The sequence below is a fragment of the Aythya fuligula genome, chromosome 2 (genome assembly GCF_009819795.1).
Source record: "Aythya fuligula isolate bAytFul2 chromosome 2, bAytFul2.pri, whole genome shotgun sequence".
Taxonomy (NCBI): Eukaryota; Metazoa; Chordata; class Aves; order Anseriformes; family Anatidae; genus Aythya; species Aythya fuligula.
The window spans coordinates 159,045,500-159,062,749 of NC_045560.1; the positions used below are offsets into that span (position 1 = coordinate 159,045,500).

General features: G+C 65.4%; 2 protein-coding genes across 2 annotated transcripts in view; one reads left to right on the forward strand and one right to left on the reverse strand.

Annotated features, from left to right (window-relative positions):
- HSF1 (heat shock transcription factor 1) overlaps nt 1-539 on the reverse strand; it is a 37,165-nt gene extending 36,626 nt beyond the window's left edge. The window contains exon 1 of the mRNA XM_032183149.1: nt 372-539. Within this exon, the coding sequence (XP_032039040.1) occupies nt 372-521 (150 nt within the window). The 5' untranslated portion in view covers nt 522-539. The remainder of the gene's footprint in view (nt 1-371) is intronic.
- Nucleotides 540-1,746: 1,207 nt separating this feature from the next.
- BOP1 (BOP1 ribosomal biogenesis factor) overlaps nt 1,747-17,250 on the forward strand; it is a gene marked incomplete at its 5' end in the record, with an annotated part of 39,914 nt that continues 24,410 nt past the window's right edge. The window contains 3 exons of the mRNA XM_032181189.1: nt 1,747-1,753; nt 1,795-1,871; nt 7,276-7,377. Of these exons, the coding sequence (XP_032037080.1) occupies nt 1,747-1,753; nt 1,795-1,871; nt 7,276-7,377 (186 nt within the window). The remainder of the gene's footprint in view (nt 1,754-1,794; nt 1,872-7,275; nt 7,378-17,250) is intronic.

Below are 17,250 nucleotides of genomic sequence, written 5' to 3' on the forward strand. Positions count from 1 at the left end.
CCATGCAGCTTTACCCCATTTTTCACCCATTTTTACCCCCTTTTTCACCCATTTTTACTTTTTCATCCCCTTTTTCACCCATTTTTACCTTTTTTTACCCCCTTTTTCACCTATTTTCCCCCTATTCCTCACCAACTCCCCCTCACACCCCCCAATCCCAGCTCACCTCCCACAAAACCCCCTCAGGACCCCCTGACACCCTCTTTTAATTACCGACTAACGAGAAAACCATTAAAAACATTAAAAAACGAGGATTTTTTTCCGGAAAAACGCCAGGCCGAGGCCGCGGGGCTCGGGTCCCGGCAGCGGGCGAACGCCCGCTGCCGGGACCCGAGCCCCGCGGCCTCGGCCTGGCCTCCGCCGGTGCTCACCGGGCTCCAGCAGATGAGGGGGTCGGTGTCGGGGTCCTCCACCAGCGTCCACAGCTTGGTGAGGAAGGCCGGCACGTTGCTACCGCCGCCGCCGCCACCGCCACCACCGGGCCCGGCGCCCACCGCCGCCGCACCGCCGGGGCCCTCCATGGCCGTCGAGGCCTCGGGGCCCGGGTTCCGTGGGCTCAGCGCCGCCGCCGCCCGCCGCCGCCTCGGGGCCCGGCCGCCGCCTGCGCAGCGCCGCCCGCGGGGCCCTGCATGGCCGCCGCCATCTTGGGACGCCGCCGGGACGAGCCCCCCTCGGCGCGGGGCGCCCGCGCGCATGCGCGGCACCGCCCCCGCCCCCCTCCGCCACGCCCCCAACGCGGAGAGAGGCGGCGGGAAAGGGGGTGCTGCGCATGCGCGCCCGCGCCTCGCTTGGTTTTCCCCCCGCCCTCCTCCTGAGGCCCCCTCAGTTGGGCGGGTGGCGGCGGCGCATGCGCGTGGGGCCGCGCGCCCTCTGCCCTCTGACCCCGCCGCTGCCTCCGGTATCCCCCCCCCCCCGTTATTTTCCGTGCCCCCGGAGGTGGAGCCGGGCCCGGAAGGCGGAAGGAGGCGGCAGGGGGCGGGGCCGTGACCTCTGACCCCGGCGCACGAGGAGCGCGGCGGCGCACGCGGCACCGGCATGGCGGAGGTGGGGAGGGGGGGGAACGGGAGGGGGTTACCATGGTTACCGGGGGGCTACCGGGGGGTTACCGTGGTTACCGGGGGTTACCAGAGGGTTACCATGGTTACCGGGGGTTACTACGGTTATTTGGGGGGTTACCGGGGGGGCACCGGGGTTACCGGGGGGTTACCGGGGGGGTTACCATGGTTACCGGGGGGTTATCGGGGGTTACCGGGGGGTTACCATGGTTACCGGGGGGCTACCGGGGCGTTACCATGGTTACCGGGGGTTGCTACGGTTATTTGGGGGGTTATCGGGGGGGCACCGGGGTTACCGGGGGGTTACCAGAGGGTTACCATGGTTACCGGGGGGGTTACCGGGGGTTGCCGTGGTTACCGGGGGGTTACCGGGAGGTTACCATGGTTACCGGGGGTTCATATGGTTATTTGAGGGGTTTACCGGGGGGTTACCGGGGGATGCTATGGTTACCGGGGGGGTTATCATAGGGTTACCATGGTTACTGGGGGGTTACCAGGGGGGTCACCGTGGTTACCGGGGGGTCCCGGGGTGCCCCGGTCCCGGTGCCCGGCCCTGACCCCCTCCCGTTTTTCGCCCCACAGCCCCAGGAGGCGCCGAGCCCCGGAGCCGAGGAGCCGGAGCCCAGCGGGGGCTGGGGGCTGGGGGGCAGCGACAGCGAGAGCTGGGGGGGCAGCGAGGACGAGGAGGAGGAGGAGGAGGAGGAGGGGAGCGGAGAGGAAGACGAGGAGGAGGAGGAAGACGACGAGGATGAAGATGAGGAGGATGATGAGGATGATGAGGAAGAGCCCGGCAGCACCACAGCCCCTGCAGGACGGGTGAGGAACGGGGCTGGGATGGGGCTTTTTGGGGTGGGGGGGCTGCGAGCCCCATGCCCTGTGCCCCATTATTTGGGGGCAGCCACCACGGGGGCAGCCCCGCAGCTGCTTGCCTGGGGGCAGGAGGGACCCCCCTGCCCGTTTGTTCCTGGAGCCCGCGGTCCTGACACTTCCCTCGTGGACACCTGCCTTGCTTTTCATTATTTTGACTTATATAATTTTAATATTTTTTTTTAATTATTTTTTAATAATTTTTAATTACTTTAGAGGTGTCCTCCGGTTCCAGGCGAGCTGGGCGCAAAGGTTGGTGAAAAACTCACGCTGGAGCTTGCCCTAACGCGCGGCTCCTGCTGTGCCCCCGCTCAGCACCAGTCCCCCTTGGGGTGTCCCCGTCCCCCTCGGGGTGTCCCCATCCCCGCGCCGCCTCCAGGAGCCGCTGGGGACCCTCAGCTCGGTTCCCCGGTGCCGTTTTGCTCCTCAGAGCGCTCAATTCCCTAAACCACACGAGTTTCGTGCCTCCTGATGTTCATTTTTCTTGGCTGGACGTGGGCACCAGGAGATCTCGGGGTCGCACACCCGCGGCTCGGAGGTTTCCCTGTGGCCGTACCCGAGGGGTTTGGCACGGGGCAGGACCTGGAGGGCACCAAACGTGCCCAAACGAGCGCTCACCCCCTGCTTGTGCCTTCAGAGCCCCTTGCGCTCCCTCCTGGCACCTGCATCCCCCCGCAGCTGGGCTGCCTCTGCTTTAAAGCCCCCAGATAACACCCATGGGGGCGGCTTGCAGGCGGCTGCGTTGTGGTTTTGGAAGCTTCTGTGCTCCAGCCAGCTCTCCGGAGAGAGCCCAGGATTTGGGGAGCTAGGCGCAGTGCGGGTTTGGGCATTGCTTGGGACCAAGCGGAGCAGAGGTGAGTTTGCAAGGAAGAGCCTCCCAGGAACAGGCAGCGCTGCCCGGAGGCTGGCTCCTCTGCCTTTGCTAAATTCGTTCTCAAAACTCGAATTATTTTTAAGCCCCAAGCTTAAAACCCGTTGGAGGTGACACGCACCCACTGTGGCACGGCATCGTGCTAGGGGCTGGTGGCAGTGCCCCAAGCATGAGACCTCGGTCCCGTGGGAGCTGTTTTAAACCCGGGACTCCCCACGGGTGCTGGATTGCTCCAACCCCTCGGTGCCATCCCTGTGGTGCCCCAGGAGCCTCCCATGGGGTTCCCAGCCTGCTGCTATCAGCTCCATCCTGCAGGCACAGCCGTGGTGTGCCACATCCACCAGGCTCTGCGGGGTCTGTGCCTGTCCCGGGAATCTTGCAGCAAGCAAAAGGAGCTCGGGGAGGATCCCCAGGCTGCGTCCTCCAGGGGCTGCAGGGCTGCTGATGGGAGAAGTGTGAGAAGGGGCAGGGAGGCACACGGATGTCCACGCCAGGCTGTGCAGGGCTCAGGAGGAGCTGACCGCAGGCGCCGGGGTCACCTTCACCACAGAACGGGATCGTGGAGTCGTTTGGGATGGCAAAGACCTCCAAGGGCATCAGGAAGCAGGCAGCAGGAAGGCGGTGCCAGCCCCAGCCGTGGTACAGACACAGCTCTTGGTGGTGGCTCCTCCGTTTTCCCAAATCTTCCCCCCAGCTCGAGGGACCCCCGCTGGTGCCAAATTCACCAGCTCTGGCTCCAGGGATCCTCGGGTCCGGGGCGTTGCTGCTCTCTGCACATCTGGGAGTGCTCCTGCAGGAGCTTTGTGTCGGAGCAAACAGGAGAAGCAAAAGGAGGGCTGAGGGCTCTGGAGACGATGCCCACAACCTTTGGGTCCTGCTGGTCCGCAGGGCTGTGTAAATATTGGGCTGTCCTTGTCGGCTTGGATTTCCTCCTAATGATTTCCAGCGCTGGCCTCTCTTCCTCAGCAGCCCCGGCGCTGCCCGGCCCCGCTCCTGGCACCCTGGGGAGGGGTCCTGGTGGGCTGAGGTGGTGCCGTGCTGCCGTCCTACCCCAGGAAACCCCCCCTGCACCACCTTCAAATGGACGTTTGCCCTCGGGGTGAAAAACTTCATGGAATCCCCCGAGGCTGGCCCTGGCACAAACCCTGTCCTTGCTCTTCTTCTGGAAGCGCCCATTTGGATCCTCTGATGTCTGAGCTCCAAGCGGAGGCGTCCCCGTGTTCACCTGCAGGCGCTGTGACAGCATTTGGGACCCCCTTGGTCCCCTGCAAGAGGTTGTTGGAGGATGGAAACCCCTGAAAACAAAACGGCAGCGAGGGAAACCCGTGCTTGGCCCTACAGCTGCCACCAGGCTTAGTGGTTTTACGGGCTCCTTGGGGACCCTGCTCAACGAGGAGGATTTTGGCCACTCTGTCTTCATTTTGGCCACTCTGTCTTCGTTTTCTTCACGAGCCCTGCTCTCCTTCAGGTGTGGCGTTGTGTGAGGCAGGAGCTGCAGCTCCTCGGGGAGCGGAGCACCCGGTGGTGCCGTCCTGCCTTAGCCAAGGAGGATGTACGGGGTGTGCAGCGGGTGCGTGCCTTTCCCCACCTCCACCACTCGACCTCAGCGAGCTCCGGGCTCGGCACCACGCATCCAGGTCCCGCTGCTGGCCCTGAACAGAGGAAAAACCCCGCAGCCCCTCTCCTGACCCTGCTGCTGATGGGCGTTTTGTCCTGCAGAGGCTGCGGCAGCTCCCGAACCCGCCTGGCACCCTCCTGTTGGGCACTCGCCACCACCCTCGTCCCCCTGCCACGGTGCTGGGGGGCTCCCCTCCACGGCTGCTGGGACCTCTCCCCTCCTGCTGGAGGATCGCAGGCCAGGAGCTGCTGATCTCTTCTCCAGAACCTGGGGGGAACTGCGTGGGAGCGCGCCGAGGGCTGTGCGGGGGGAGGCGGGCAGGTTCTGCGCCGGGGGGGAGCGGAGCCAGCACGGCTCCTGCTGCTTTCAGCCACCTTCCAGCCCTTTTCTTCCACCTCTTGGCAGCCAGGAGCGCGGTGAGCTTGTTGTAGGGTTTGCTCCCCCTGTGCCTGGTGGCTCAGACCTGCCCCGAGCGGTGCCGTGAGGCTCCTGGGGCAGCCGGGGCTCGTGTCCCCTGCTCCGCCTGCATCCAGCCACCCTAAAGCTCAGCCTCGATGGCGTGGGGTGCCGTGGATGGGGCTGTGGGCAGCACCCCCCTTCTCCTTGCCCCTCTGCGTGTGGTTCAGCGCAGGGATCCTGCTTTGGGGTTTCTCCAAGCTCTTCTCTTGAGCTCACCTGGGGCAGCGCGCACGGGGAGCGCTCGGGCAGGAGGAGGCCGCGGGTCTCGGCGCGCAGCCCCTGTCCCTGAGCCCTGGCCGTGGTGTGGGGTGCCAGGGGAGCGTTTTGGGGGGGTTTTGCTGGATTTTGGCAGCGTGTCCGGCACGGCTTGCCGCCCTCTGGTGGAATGAGACTGCTGCAGGGCTGGGGAGAGGAGCGGTCGCTGCGCTCCCGTGCCTGAAACGCGGCTCCCACGGTGCTGAGCTGCGGCGTGGGGAAAGCACCGGGCAGAGCAGAGCAGAGGGGTGCTGGGCACGCCTGCAGGAGGAATTGGATAGCAGATCCTGGTGCCTCAAACCCCCTTAGGAGTCCTGGTTTGGGGTAAAATACCCTCTTTGGAGGGCTCGGTGCATCCCAGCAGCGTGCTGGGTGTGCGAGCGACGTCCTCGCTGGGCTCTTCCCTGCTCTCCTGGCGAAGCTTTTCTGAAAGGTTTCCTGGTGAAGGTTTTTTTGACCTGCCCGTAGATGCCCTCCAGCCGCAGACACGGCCTCGGGTGGGCTCTGCTGGCTGGGGTGAGCCCCCCGTGGGGGTCCTGGCTCCTCGGTGCCCCAGGGCCCTGCAGCGCGGCCCCGGCTCCTTCCCCGCTCGTCGCGGTGGCGGGAGAGGGGGAGACGAGAGGGAGAGATGGAAACTCAAGTCCAGAGCCCTCGTAGCGCCAAAAGCCTGGAAAAAAACTTATCTCCAATCTCCCCTTTTTAAAAATTTTTTAATAAAGCCCTTTGTTTTTGCAGTAATCTCATCCTCTTGCCGGCCCAGGATTTTCCAGGCTCTCTCCCACCCCGCTCCCCGCGCGTCCAGCAGAAGGTGATCACACACTGCGCGGGCTTTACTGCTCCCCCGGGGGACGTTTTCTGGGGCTGTTTTTCCGATTATTTCTCCGAATCCTCCCGTAAACCCGATCTAGCCAGGGTCCCCCTTCTCCCCCTACCCCCACCCCGAGTGGCGAAGCCGGGGAGGGGGGGGGGGGGAGCGAATCTGTTTTGCAGGGCAGGATCTGCCGCTCGCTCGGCACCCACACAGCTCAGCGAGTGGGCGAAGCCTGGCGGCCGGCGCTGTCTGACCGCGGCTCTGCCACGTGGCCCCGCGGTGTCCGAGCCCCCGTCCTGGCACAGGGCAGGCGTGGGGATCCGCCGGGGACCGAGGCTGCTCGCGGTGCCCCGCGGGTGACCGCGGACAGAGGCGCCTGGCCCGGCGTGTCACACGTGGCCGTCTCCATCCCGCTGGCCTTGCCACCCCGGGCCTCTCTGCCAGAAAATTTGGGCTTCAGAGTGGCTCCAACAGCTTTCATCACTTTGAAACTCATCAGTAACTTCAGGTGGTGCTGCTGGGGTCGTGGGTGCTTCCCCCGATCTCGCACGCTTCGTCCAGCAGCTCCGCGGTCCTGAGCGCAAACGTGGTGGAGCCCAGCAGGGGGAACGGAGCTCTGCGTGGGGCACACCACGGAGCCATCAAGGTGCCGGGGATCTGCCAGCAGAGACCTCCACGGGCTGCAGGAGGGGGCTGGCGGGCACCTTGTGGGGTTCAGGGACCCTAAATCCTGCGCCAGGCTCAGAATGACCCCAGGTGGGCAGGGGCTGTGCGCACAGGGCGCACGCGGGAGAAGCGGACCTGGGGCTCTGCGGGTGGCACTGCCCACACCGACCTCACCTGGGGCTGGTGGTGAGGACGGGGCCATCACCGCCTGGTGCTCCTGAGACCTGTCCCTGCTCTGGGTCAGGTCTGGGGGTCCCCATCTGGAAGGTGGCTGGGGTGTGGGGGCCGTGGACCGGAGAGGTTTGGAGCCCAGGGAGCGGGGATGCGATTCTGCACGCTGAGCAGCTCTCGGGGCTGCTCCAGCAACCTGTCCTCAGGAGGAGGTGATGATTTTGTCCATGCAGTCCCCAACGAGCAGAATTGCCCACTGCTTAACGAGCCTTTTCCTTCCTCCTTTCCTTCCTTCCTCCTGATGCAGCGTCCCCGAGGAGCTGGGAGCGAGAGGTCGCGTGCGCAGCACCGAGCGCTCGCGGTGGCCTCGGACCCGGCACCCGCCGGGCACTGGGGGCAGCTCCAGGCCTCGTGGCCCAGCCGAGGTTTCTGCTGCAGGGAGCACAGCAGCGCAGGGCTTCATTCAGAGGGATTTACCGAGCTGTTTTTTTTTCCCCTCCAGGTCAAAGGGGCTCCCAGGAAGCTGGAGGCCGGGCCCTTCCTGACCGAAGAGGAGCGTCGGCTTGCCCAGGACGAATACGTGGAGGACAGCTCGGATGAGGAGGTAGGACCCCCCCACAAAGCTTTTTGTCGTGCTGGTGGTGTTTTTAATATGGATGTGAGATGGCAGGGTGGATTTTTCTCTCCTTGTTGGCTTCGGTGCAAACTCAGGGGAGGGAGCGTGGTCAAACGGCGCTGCCTCTGCACAGGGATTGCCCTGAACTGCTCTTTTTGCTGCTCATTTTGGTGGCTTGGTGCTCAGGGCAGCCAAAGGGGGTGTCGGGTCTGCCTCACATGAAGGCAGAGCCCCCGTTTGCCCTGCCCGAGGGTCGCAGCCCCTTTGCCCACCCAGGGCTGTGGCTTTCTGCTGGACGCCTCGGGAAGGGTTGGAGGCTGCCCGTGTGGACGGCAGCGGGATCTCGGTGAGAAAACGCTCCTCGGGTCCGGTTGTCCCCGACAACTCACCGCCTCTCTTAATCGTCTGCTAAACCAATTAATGCGACTGGCGCACAGCAGCTGTTCCAGCAGGGCCCCGGGGTCGGCACGGATCCGAGCACCAAGGGCTGCGGGGGCGTTTGGATTCGGATCCGGCCCTCGTCCCCGGGCCGGGGGTCACCTGAAAGGTGCCGGGGCAGCCCCAAAGCTTACCGGGACGGGGCCGAAACCGGGAGCTCGCTCGTGCTGGGAGCAGCCACGGGGATGGGGACGGGGATTTGTGGGGCACGGACCTGAGCAGGGCTCCTGGCCGAGCACCCAGCCCCAGGATGGTGGCCCTCGGGTGTTTGGGGTGGGTGAAGGGACTCAGATTGTGCTCGTCAGAGCCCTGAGGGATGCGCCAGCCCCAGGGGACCTGCGGGGAGGAGCGGGAGCCAGCCCCCCGCGGGCTGGGTTTTGGAGATGTTGGAGGCCCACCTGGGCTGGCGCTGGAGCTGCCGGCAGTCCCTGCCCCCGGGTCTGGAATAGAGATTTAGAGAGAGGGGAAATATATGACTATAGAAAACATACACTTGTGTAATGTCTCCAGCATAACCCAGGAAAAAAAAAAAAACCCTTTCATGCAGGAATTCGAGGTCTCTCTCTCCCCAGCTGGTCCTGTTTCAGGGCCCCCGTGGGGGGAGCGCTGATTCAGAACCTGTTGACATCAGAGCAGCTTCCAGTGGCTTTGTTCCTTGTTCCCCACTCCCAGCCCCCTGCCCTCTCTCTGTGATTGTAGTTATCTCTCCCCCAGAAGAACCCTGAAGCTTCTGCTTCCTGCGGCCGCGACGCGCACACTGGGGGCTTTGTGCTCGGGCGGGATGGGGGGCACGGGGAGCAGGAGGGCTGCGAGGGGAGCTGCGGGTTTTATTTTTCTCTAATTTATTAAGAGCTGGCTCGCGTCGCACCTTTGTCCTCGTTAATTTGTGGCCTCCTCCTAATTAAAGGCTCGCTGAGCCACGCTGCTCTCCAGGGCACCCAGGACGCGTGCGTCCGCCCTCGGGCCGTCGGTGCGCAGCCCGACCCCGGTGTGCCTTTGAGATGTGCCCAGGGGCTGGGGCTGGGGCTCATCCCGAGCTCATCCCGAGCTCATCCCGCACCTGCAGTCGCTGCTGCTGGGGGGCTCGGGACCACCCCTCTGCAAACAGCCCTGGGGTTTGCGGTGCGCTCTGAGCAGCGTCTCGCGGCACCCAGAGCTGGTGTGACCGTGGTGTGACCACCTTGGGGACGGCATTTTGGGGTGGGATAACCCGTGGGTGTGGGTTATCCCCGCGGGTTATCCCCGTGGGTTATCCCCGTGGTTCATCCCTGCCATCAGTGCCAGGCATCCACGAGAAATGCAGTGACATCCAGGTAGAGACGGAGCCTTGTGCTCCTGCCTGCCCCTTTGCATCGCCACGATAATTTCCTCAGACCTGGGCGTTACCTCGAGTGCTGGCAGCTCTCAGTGGTCATGGCAGGGAACCCCCCGGTGCCGCTTCCTCCTGCAGCCAGCCCTGGTGCTGAGGCTGCCCAGGAGCCCCTGCTGTGTGCCTGTCCCCGGGCGCTATTTCCCTGCGGAGCAGGTGGGTGCCGGAGGTGCCGTGGGGGTCCCCCAGCCGCGTGCCACCCCCCTGCTCCTCTCCACCATCCTCTGACCACGCTCCCGTGGCCCCGGCCGACCTCCCAGCCAGCCCCAGCGCTCAGCGCCCGCAGGATGGCTCCCGAAAGCAGCAGCAGTTGGGAAAACATCCGGTGGCACCGCCGTGCCCCGGGGCGCGCCGCTGCTGCTGCGCCGGCTGTCACTCAGCGCTCGCTCCCCTCTCTGCCTGTGCGTGGGCTCGGGAGCTCTTTAATAAAGAATAATGGCTCAGACCTGCTATGCCCCTGTGTTTAGCGCAGACTAAATTTCTTCTAGCTGTGCTCCTGCTCACTTGGCAGCTGCCGGCGCTCAGCCTGGCCGGGAGCCCGGCCGGTCTCTGCCGTGCGCTCCGAGAAGAGACACAACAAAATAAATCGGTTTCCTGGCCGGGCCGGGCGGGTGGGGAGCCCGTGTCGCACGCGGGGCCTCCCCGTGCCCGCTGCTGGAGCCCCGGGGTCCGTGCCCACCGCGGAGGTGCCGCCGGGGCCGTCCCCACCGCCCGGCCCCCGGCGCTCCCCCGGCGTCGCCGCGCTCGGCCGCGCGGAGATGAATGGCCGCGAGCTGCAGAGGCTGTCAGGGCCTCGCTGGGAGGAAGCAGTTTTGGGGCTTTTGTTTGGTTCTGTTTCCTCCCACAATGACTATTCCATATGTCAGTGGATAATGAATGAAGGCGCGTTGAGTGCTCCTCGGTGAGCCGGCGGCTGTTCCAAGCCCACTTCCCTCCTCCGCAGCGCAGCTGAGCCGGGCGGGGGGCGCAGCGCTGGCCGGGCTGAGGGAGCTCTTCTTTCAGTAGCTGATTAGCCAAGAGAGGAAAAAACCCTGCAGAATGTGCTGCTGGCAGACAGCTCCTTAAACTCATCGCTCCCTGTGTGTGTGCGCGGCCGTGCGTGCGCTTCCTGACCTGCCTGGCTCCAGCAGATGCTCCGGGCTCCCCGCTCCCCCGCGAGCGTGCCTGGCCGGGCGGCCGCGCGTGCTCGGCCCCGCGGAGGTGCGAGAGGAGGAGGCGGCGAGGGGTTAGGGAGGGCCTGGCACCCCCTGGGCTGCGGCCACCCTGGGGGAGCTGCTTCCCAAAGTGCCCCCGCTGCCCTGTGTCCAGTGGTTCTGCTGCGGGGGTCCACGATTTTTTTAAGTCCCTTCCCCTTTCTGCGGAGGGAAGGTGCCTGCGCCCATCCCTGCGCCCTGGGCTGGTTGTGGGTGCAGGGCAGGGAGCTTTGGAGGAGAGCTCGCGCTCAGCCCCGTTACCTGCCCTAAAGGAGGCGGCTCCGGGGGTGGCGGGGGCTCCTTCGTGTGCCTCCCAAACAGCCTCTCGCTCACAGGAACCGAGTTCTTGGAAAGTGCTCGCCGAAAGCAGCTGCTGCTCGGCACCGGGAAGGGGTTGGGAACGGGCTGCAGGAAGGCGAGCGCTGAACGCGCCGTTCCAGCCCGGCGGTGAGGTCCTCCAGCTGCAGTGCCATGCCCCATTTCCATTATTCCGTTTGGAAAAGACGGAGGGAAAGAGAAAAAAAAGAGCTCCAGAGATGGATAGCGGGGCTAATTGGAGGCCTGGGGGGAATCGGGAGCTGAAGAGATGTGAAAAGACAAGATTTGTGTAGTTTGGAGCCCGAGCGGAGCCTGGGAGGACGCGGGAACAGGATGCAGGAGGTAGCACAAGGGGATGCCGGGCGAGATGAAACGGCGTCGGGTTTAACGCCGCAGCGGCAGGAGGGGAGCTTTGTGATTCCCTTACACGGCTCTGGCCGTGTGGTGCCAGGGGTTTTGAGGCACCGAGGTGTGCAGATACTGGCAGGAGTAACGAGGACAGCTGGAGCTGGGGTGTCTCCAAATAAACCCGGCGCTCTCGGGACCCTACAGACCAGCGCTCGGCCCCGAGGGGCTCCGCTCCGTGCCGGGGCGATGGGGCTCAGGGACCCCTCTCATCCCTTTTGGTCAGGGGTCTGGGGTCTCTGTGGGGCTGCTGCGGGGTCTGGGCTGCTCTGGGGTCTTCCCTCCACCTTCAGCCACGCGGTGGCCACCCGAGGTGCTCATCCCACAGCCCGTGCCCCGTGGGTTTCCCGGTGAAATCCAGCGCAGGGGCTCCCCTCGGGGCCTCGGCTGCTGCACGTTCGTGTGCTACGTGCAGGATGGGCAGAGCCCCAGGGGCCCGAGCCTCGCTCTGTGCCCCGTGCCCCTGCTCCTGCTCTAGAGGAAGAGGAGGGAGGGATTCGGGGCCGGCTCCGTGACGCTCGGGGCCCCCGCAGGAAGGCAGGGCTGGACCAAGGGGGGGAAGCTCGGGCAGCTGCGAGCGGCTCGGGCACTCGCTCGGGTTTCTGGAGCTCACAGCCAGGATGGAAAATTTCCCTGTGGGGACTGGGGCTGGAGCTGCCAGGCTCGGGGCAGCCCCTTCCCCACGCTGCTGCCAGCGAGGGCTCGGCACCGCCGCGCGTCCCCGTGCCGTGCCGTGGGGAAGGGGCCGGTGGCACGGGAGCCCCCGGTGCCGAGGGTCTCAGGGGGGGGATGAGGAGGACTCGAGGTCCAGGCAGGGCTGGTGCAGCGCCGAGGGAAAGGCAGCGATGAACCGGTGCTGATACAGGCAGGAAAAAAAAAAAAAAAAAGAGGTAAATTGCTCTGTCTTTTGGCTGCCCCAGGCTTGATATTTAAAGCGTTTGTAAAGCAGCTCAGTTGGGGCAGGAAAGGCTTTTTCCTTCTGGAAGGAATGACATCACCGAGCGCATTTAAACGATCAGGTCTCTGACCCAAGGAGAGCGAGAAACCCACAACAACTTTCGGCTGATGAGTGGAAACTTTTTCTTTCTTTTCTTTTTTTCTTTCTTCTTCTTTTTTTTTTTTTTTTTTTTTTTTTTTTTTCCATTTACTTTCCCCCTCTGCGTGCTGGGTCTACGCCGCTCGGCTGCGTCTCGGCTTACGGCCCGTCCTTCTGCGGGGGCTGATTGCAGCCCCCCCATCCCGCTGCCTCTGCCCCCCGGGCACCCAAAGGCTGCTGCCACCTCGGTGGGGTGACACCGGGCACGGAGCTGGGCAGCACACCAAGGGTAGGGTTTAAAGCTTGGCAGGGTGAAAGCTGCCTTACAGCGGGGCTGGCGGCACCTGACCCATCCTCAGCACCTTCCCACAGGAGGCTCCGTCCGTGGCACCGAGCCCCCCCCATCTCCAGGAGCAGTGCTCAGCCTGCAGGTGCAGGACAGGTGATGCCGAGCACCAATTTCCCCCATACTCAGCTCGGGCACGGTCCCACAGCAGCCGAGGGTGCTGCTGGCATCCCCTGCCCCAATTCACCCCGGCACCCAGCGCGGTGCCCGCTCCCCTTCCCGGCGAGGCTGGCGAGGCGCAGCCCTCCTCTCGCCGCCCCCGCCGCTGGAGCTGCTCCCACCTCTCCGGTTCCTGGAGCTGGCAGCGCCTCCGCAGCCGGGAGCCAGGGCTCCTGCTAGCGTCCAGCCTTCAGCTCTCCTCCTGGCTCTGCTCCAGCCACGCGGGCATCGCCGCCGGCACCGCGCGGGGCGGGCAGGTGCTGCCTGGCGCAGGCGTCGGGCTGGGGCGCGGGGACCCCCCGAGCATCCCCCCGGCCCTGAATGGCTGGCCGCTGTTCCAATGTCCCACCTCATTAGGCTCGGCTCCTCTCCGGGTACGGAGGACGTGCGGAGGAAGCAGGAGGCTGCTCGGGGACCGGAGGGGGTTGGCGTGCGAGCCCCGGGGCTGACGCTCCGCCACCACCACCGGTGCCCCGAGCCGTGGCACTTTTCCTGCCCCCCGGGAGCTGGCCCTGCTGGTGGCTGCCACCAGGCACCTCTCCGGGCTCTGCAAAGCTCTTAAAAGCTCTTTTCTGCTCCTGGTGGACGCGTCCACTGCTCCTCACCCCGTGCCCGTGCGGGACCGTGTGCCTCCTGCCCACCCGGTGCTCGCCGCTGCGGTGCCCGCCGGCTGACGGTGCCGGAGGAGGCGGTGTGGATGGGCAGCCGTGAGCTGGGTGGCACTTTTCTCACCGTGCCAGCAGTGTCAGGGGGACGTTTGGGAGGATTCTTGAAGAGAAGGGCAGCACGAGCACCCTGCTGTCCCTGAGGCACGCTGCTGAGCGTGGACAGGCAGCCAGGGGTGAGCAGGGCACAGAAACTGCTATTTGGGCTCTGCCTTCAGCGAGCTGTGCGTTCAGGAGGCTTTTAGTGACTTAAAAAGAAAAAAAAAAAGGCACGGTGAACTCCCAAGCAGAAAGCAGCCGGCCCCAACCAGCCAGCAATTCGGAGGAAGGCAGGAAAACCAAACCAAACTGAAACCCAGGCGCTGCTCAGCCTTGCTCCCTGGCGGGGATTCCTCCCTCGCGCTGCCTGAGGGGGCTGTGGGGGCACTGGGGGCAGCACCTGAGCAAAATTTGGCCAGGTTGGTTTTGTGGGGTCGGGGCTTTGGCCACGAGGCTGGCGGGGAGCAGGGTGTGAAGTCACCCAGGGCACTGCTCAGGACCTGTGGCTGCGGCAGATCGATGTGCACCGGGCACCCCGCGCTGCTCTCCAGCCACGGCGAGGGCAATTTGGGGGCAATTTGAGTTAAAATCCCCCCCTTCCAGAACAGCCAAGACATTTTGGAAATTCCTAACCCCTCCTGGGGGCAGGGCAGGAGGTGCTGGGGGAAGGCTCTGGCTCGGCTGCCTGGAAGCGAGCCCCAGGGGCTGCCGTGCCCTGTGCCAGCCCAAAACCCTGGCCCCTCGCCCCCTCCTGTGGCTCCCGGCTCTCTCTCAGCCTGGCCCCGCTGGTAGATTTTATTTTTTTTTTTCATCCCTCCCTATCCAGTAGCGCAGCTCGTCCAAAACAACACCGCTCGGCTTCGCTGCGATTCCTGGAAAAACTCTGGAACAAAATAATCAGCCCCTTTCGCAAAAGCCCTGGAAGATAGCGGGCGGGCTGCTGCCTGCCAGCACCGCTGGGGCCGGCGAAGCAAAGCGAGCTTCCTCCCGTGGCACGGAGCGGGACCTGCACCTCATCCTGCACCTGCACCTCGGCTCCTTCCCGACCCACGTGGCAGGTGGAGGCCTGATAATTAAATTAAATTAAATTAATTAAATTAAATGGTGCCTTGGTAAGGGGCACGGATGCGGTGCCACCTAAGGTGGGTGGTTTGCTGCCCGGGGGGACGTGAGCTGGCAGCTCCTCTGCCTCTGCTCCGCTCGCCCTGCAGCTGGAAGGGGGCTCCTGTGCCCCCTTTTTGGAGCAGCCTGGATTTTGGGGAGCCTGCAGGGGAAATCTGCATCCAGACCAGGTGCTGGGGGCAGTCAGCCACAGCCCTGGGGACGCAGGGGGTGAGGCAGGTGCCTGATTTTGGCGGTGCCGGCTCCACGCACGGGGCAGGAGCTGCCTCGGGAGCGAGCTCGGGGTCTCCGCACCCCTCGGGGACCTCCTTCCCGTGGCGCAGACGCGGAGCCCGGTGGGCTCGGGTCCCCCCCACCCCTCAGGAGCAGCTCCGCGGGGTCCAAGCACGATCGGAAGCCGCGGCCGGTGCCGGCGCTCGCCCCCCCCCGGGGCCGGGCTGTAACCGGAGAGCGCCGGAGCCGCCGCCGAGCGCCTGTCGGTGCGCCCGGGATCCACGCAGCGCTTTGCTCCGCGGCCAAGCGCCGCTGACGGCTTCTGCCGGCTACCGAAGCGCCGGCTGCCAGAAGCTTTGGCCGCAGCCCCCGCTCCCCTCGACGTCCCCACCCCAGCTGCACGCCGCGCTCTGGCAGGGGGGGCTCGCGCTGTTTATCCACAAAAGCACCTCGCCCCGCTCCGGTCCTATCCCAAAACTCACGGCGTCCTCCTGGCTGTGGGTTCGGCCCCCCCAAAAGTGGCCTCGTGAAGGTCGGGATGCTGCAAAGAGCTGGAAATGCCCCCCCGGGGGGGCAGGGAGCTGGGTAAAGGTGAGGGGAGAGGGGTCTGGTGCGTGCAGGAGGCTGCAGGGATTGTGCTGAAAGGCAGCCAGGCACGAGGCCACCCCGGCTCGGTGCTCAGGACCTGTGGGGTTTGCTTCTTCACCAAAAGGGGATCGCCAAGGGAAAGCCTCCACTCAGCAGCCAGGGATGGGGCGGGCAGTTTTGGGGGGGCATCGGGGCAGAGCTGCCACCTCCTGAGCGAGGAGAGCAGGAAAAAGGCACCTTGTGCCCTCTGGGGAGCTTCACCTGTGTTAATGCAGCCCCTGGGGTGGATTTTCTGGGTTTGTGCCACCAAGAAAGAGCCAAAGCTGGTGCTGGAGCCGGTGCCGGAGCCGTGTCTCCGTGCAGAGCATCCCTCGAGGTGCGGAGCTTCCCGGCAGGGCTCGCCCGGGGCACCCGAGCAGGAAATCTGCCTTTAATGGGCTCTTGAGGGGAAGGGGCCGTGTTTTCCTTAGCGGGAGGAATGTTGACAGGGACGGCTCTGCTCTTTTCTTCCCGGCAGGTCGCGGGGAGCAGCGGGGCCGCAGCGCGTGCCCTAATCCTTCCCTGGGCGAGGGGGGGGGCCGGGGGGGTGCAGGTGCCAGACCCCCCGCCCGGCTCCACGGGCAGGGCTGGCGCAGATTTCCCTTTTTCCCTTTCATCCGGGCCGGGCTCTGCTCCCAGATGGCCGGGAGAGGGGGTCCCGGAGGGGTCCCGGGCACGATGCAAAGCAGCTGGGGGACGGAGCCCACGAGCGCCTGGCTCCTTCCCTTCCCAGAGCTGTAAGGGGTGGTGGGGGCACCCCTGAGGGCACCAGGGAGGGGGAATTCATCAATCCCAATGGGAAATGCACCCTGTGCAGGTGGGGAGCGCTGGGAGGGGGCCACACATCCCAGGGGGCCGCTGCCTGGACCCCGTCTCCCCCCTCGCCACCTCCCCCCCTTCGCCCGTCTTGGGAAGGCGCCGAGGCAGGGGGCCTGTGCTCTGCCTTTACATCTCGTAATCTTTAACGAGCTGGGCCTGCTCTGCACAGAAGCGAGAGCTGGGCGGCTCCTTCACAAGGCAGCCCCTGCCCGTGGGGAGGGGAGGGGAGGGAATGGAGGGAGGTGGGCACCGGCCAGCGCCAGAATTTGGCACCCGCCGGGGGGCCGAGGCGGCCCCTCCAGGACACCGGCCCCAGTTGGGCACCTCCGTGGCCACAGCCCCTGGCCCTGTGCCTTCAGCCGGTGCCGGACACGTTCCTGGGGCAGCTCGTGAGCCCACGTAACCACGGCCCCCCCTGCAGCAGGTTTCTCCTCCCTGGCACTGCTGCAGGATCTCCGTGGACCCACGGCGCGGGGACCTCTCCGGCAGCGTCCCCACGGGCACCACGCCGGGGAGCAGCGGTGGCTCCGGGGGTCCCCCGGCTGTGCAGGGTCAGCCCCGCGTCCCCCCGGTCCTCAGAGTGCCCATGGAGAGGGGGAGTGCCTGTGCGCCCCCCCCCCCCCCGCCAGAGCAGCCCCCAAGGTGTTGAGAATGGAAAAGTCCAAGCACGGTCAGAGCGCGGAGCGGGACTTGCCAAAATTAACAGTTGATTCGGGTTTGCGGGAGCAGGAGCCAAAACGCAAGGAATCTTGGATGCGGAGAGGGAAACTTTTTCTGTGGGCAGTAAATCAGCACGGAAAGATCGGAGGTGGGGAGTTTGGGGGGGGGGGGGAGAGAGAGACCGGCCCCCGCACGGCCGCTGGCAGAGGCGTGAGCGCGGCCGGACCCGGGGCGGCCCCGCTGCGCCCGGGGACCCGCAGCCAGCACCACGCCGGGTCCCACGCCGTCCCCACGGCCTCCTGGTGTGGAAGATGGGCTGTGAGGTTGGGGGGGGGACGGGGATGGGTGCCGCTATCTGCCCCCTCGACAGCCGCTTCCCTGCCTCCCCCCTCGACAAGTGCAGCTGGGGAGAGCGGGGTGCCCGGGGTGCCCCGGGGTGTTGACTCTGAAGC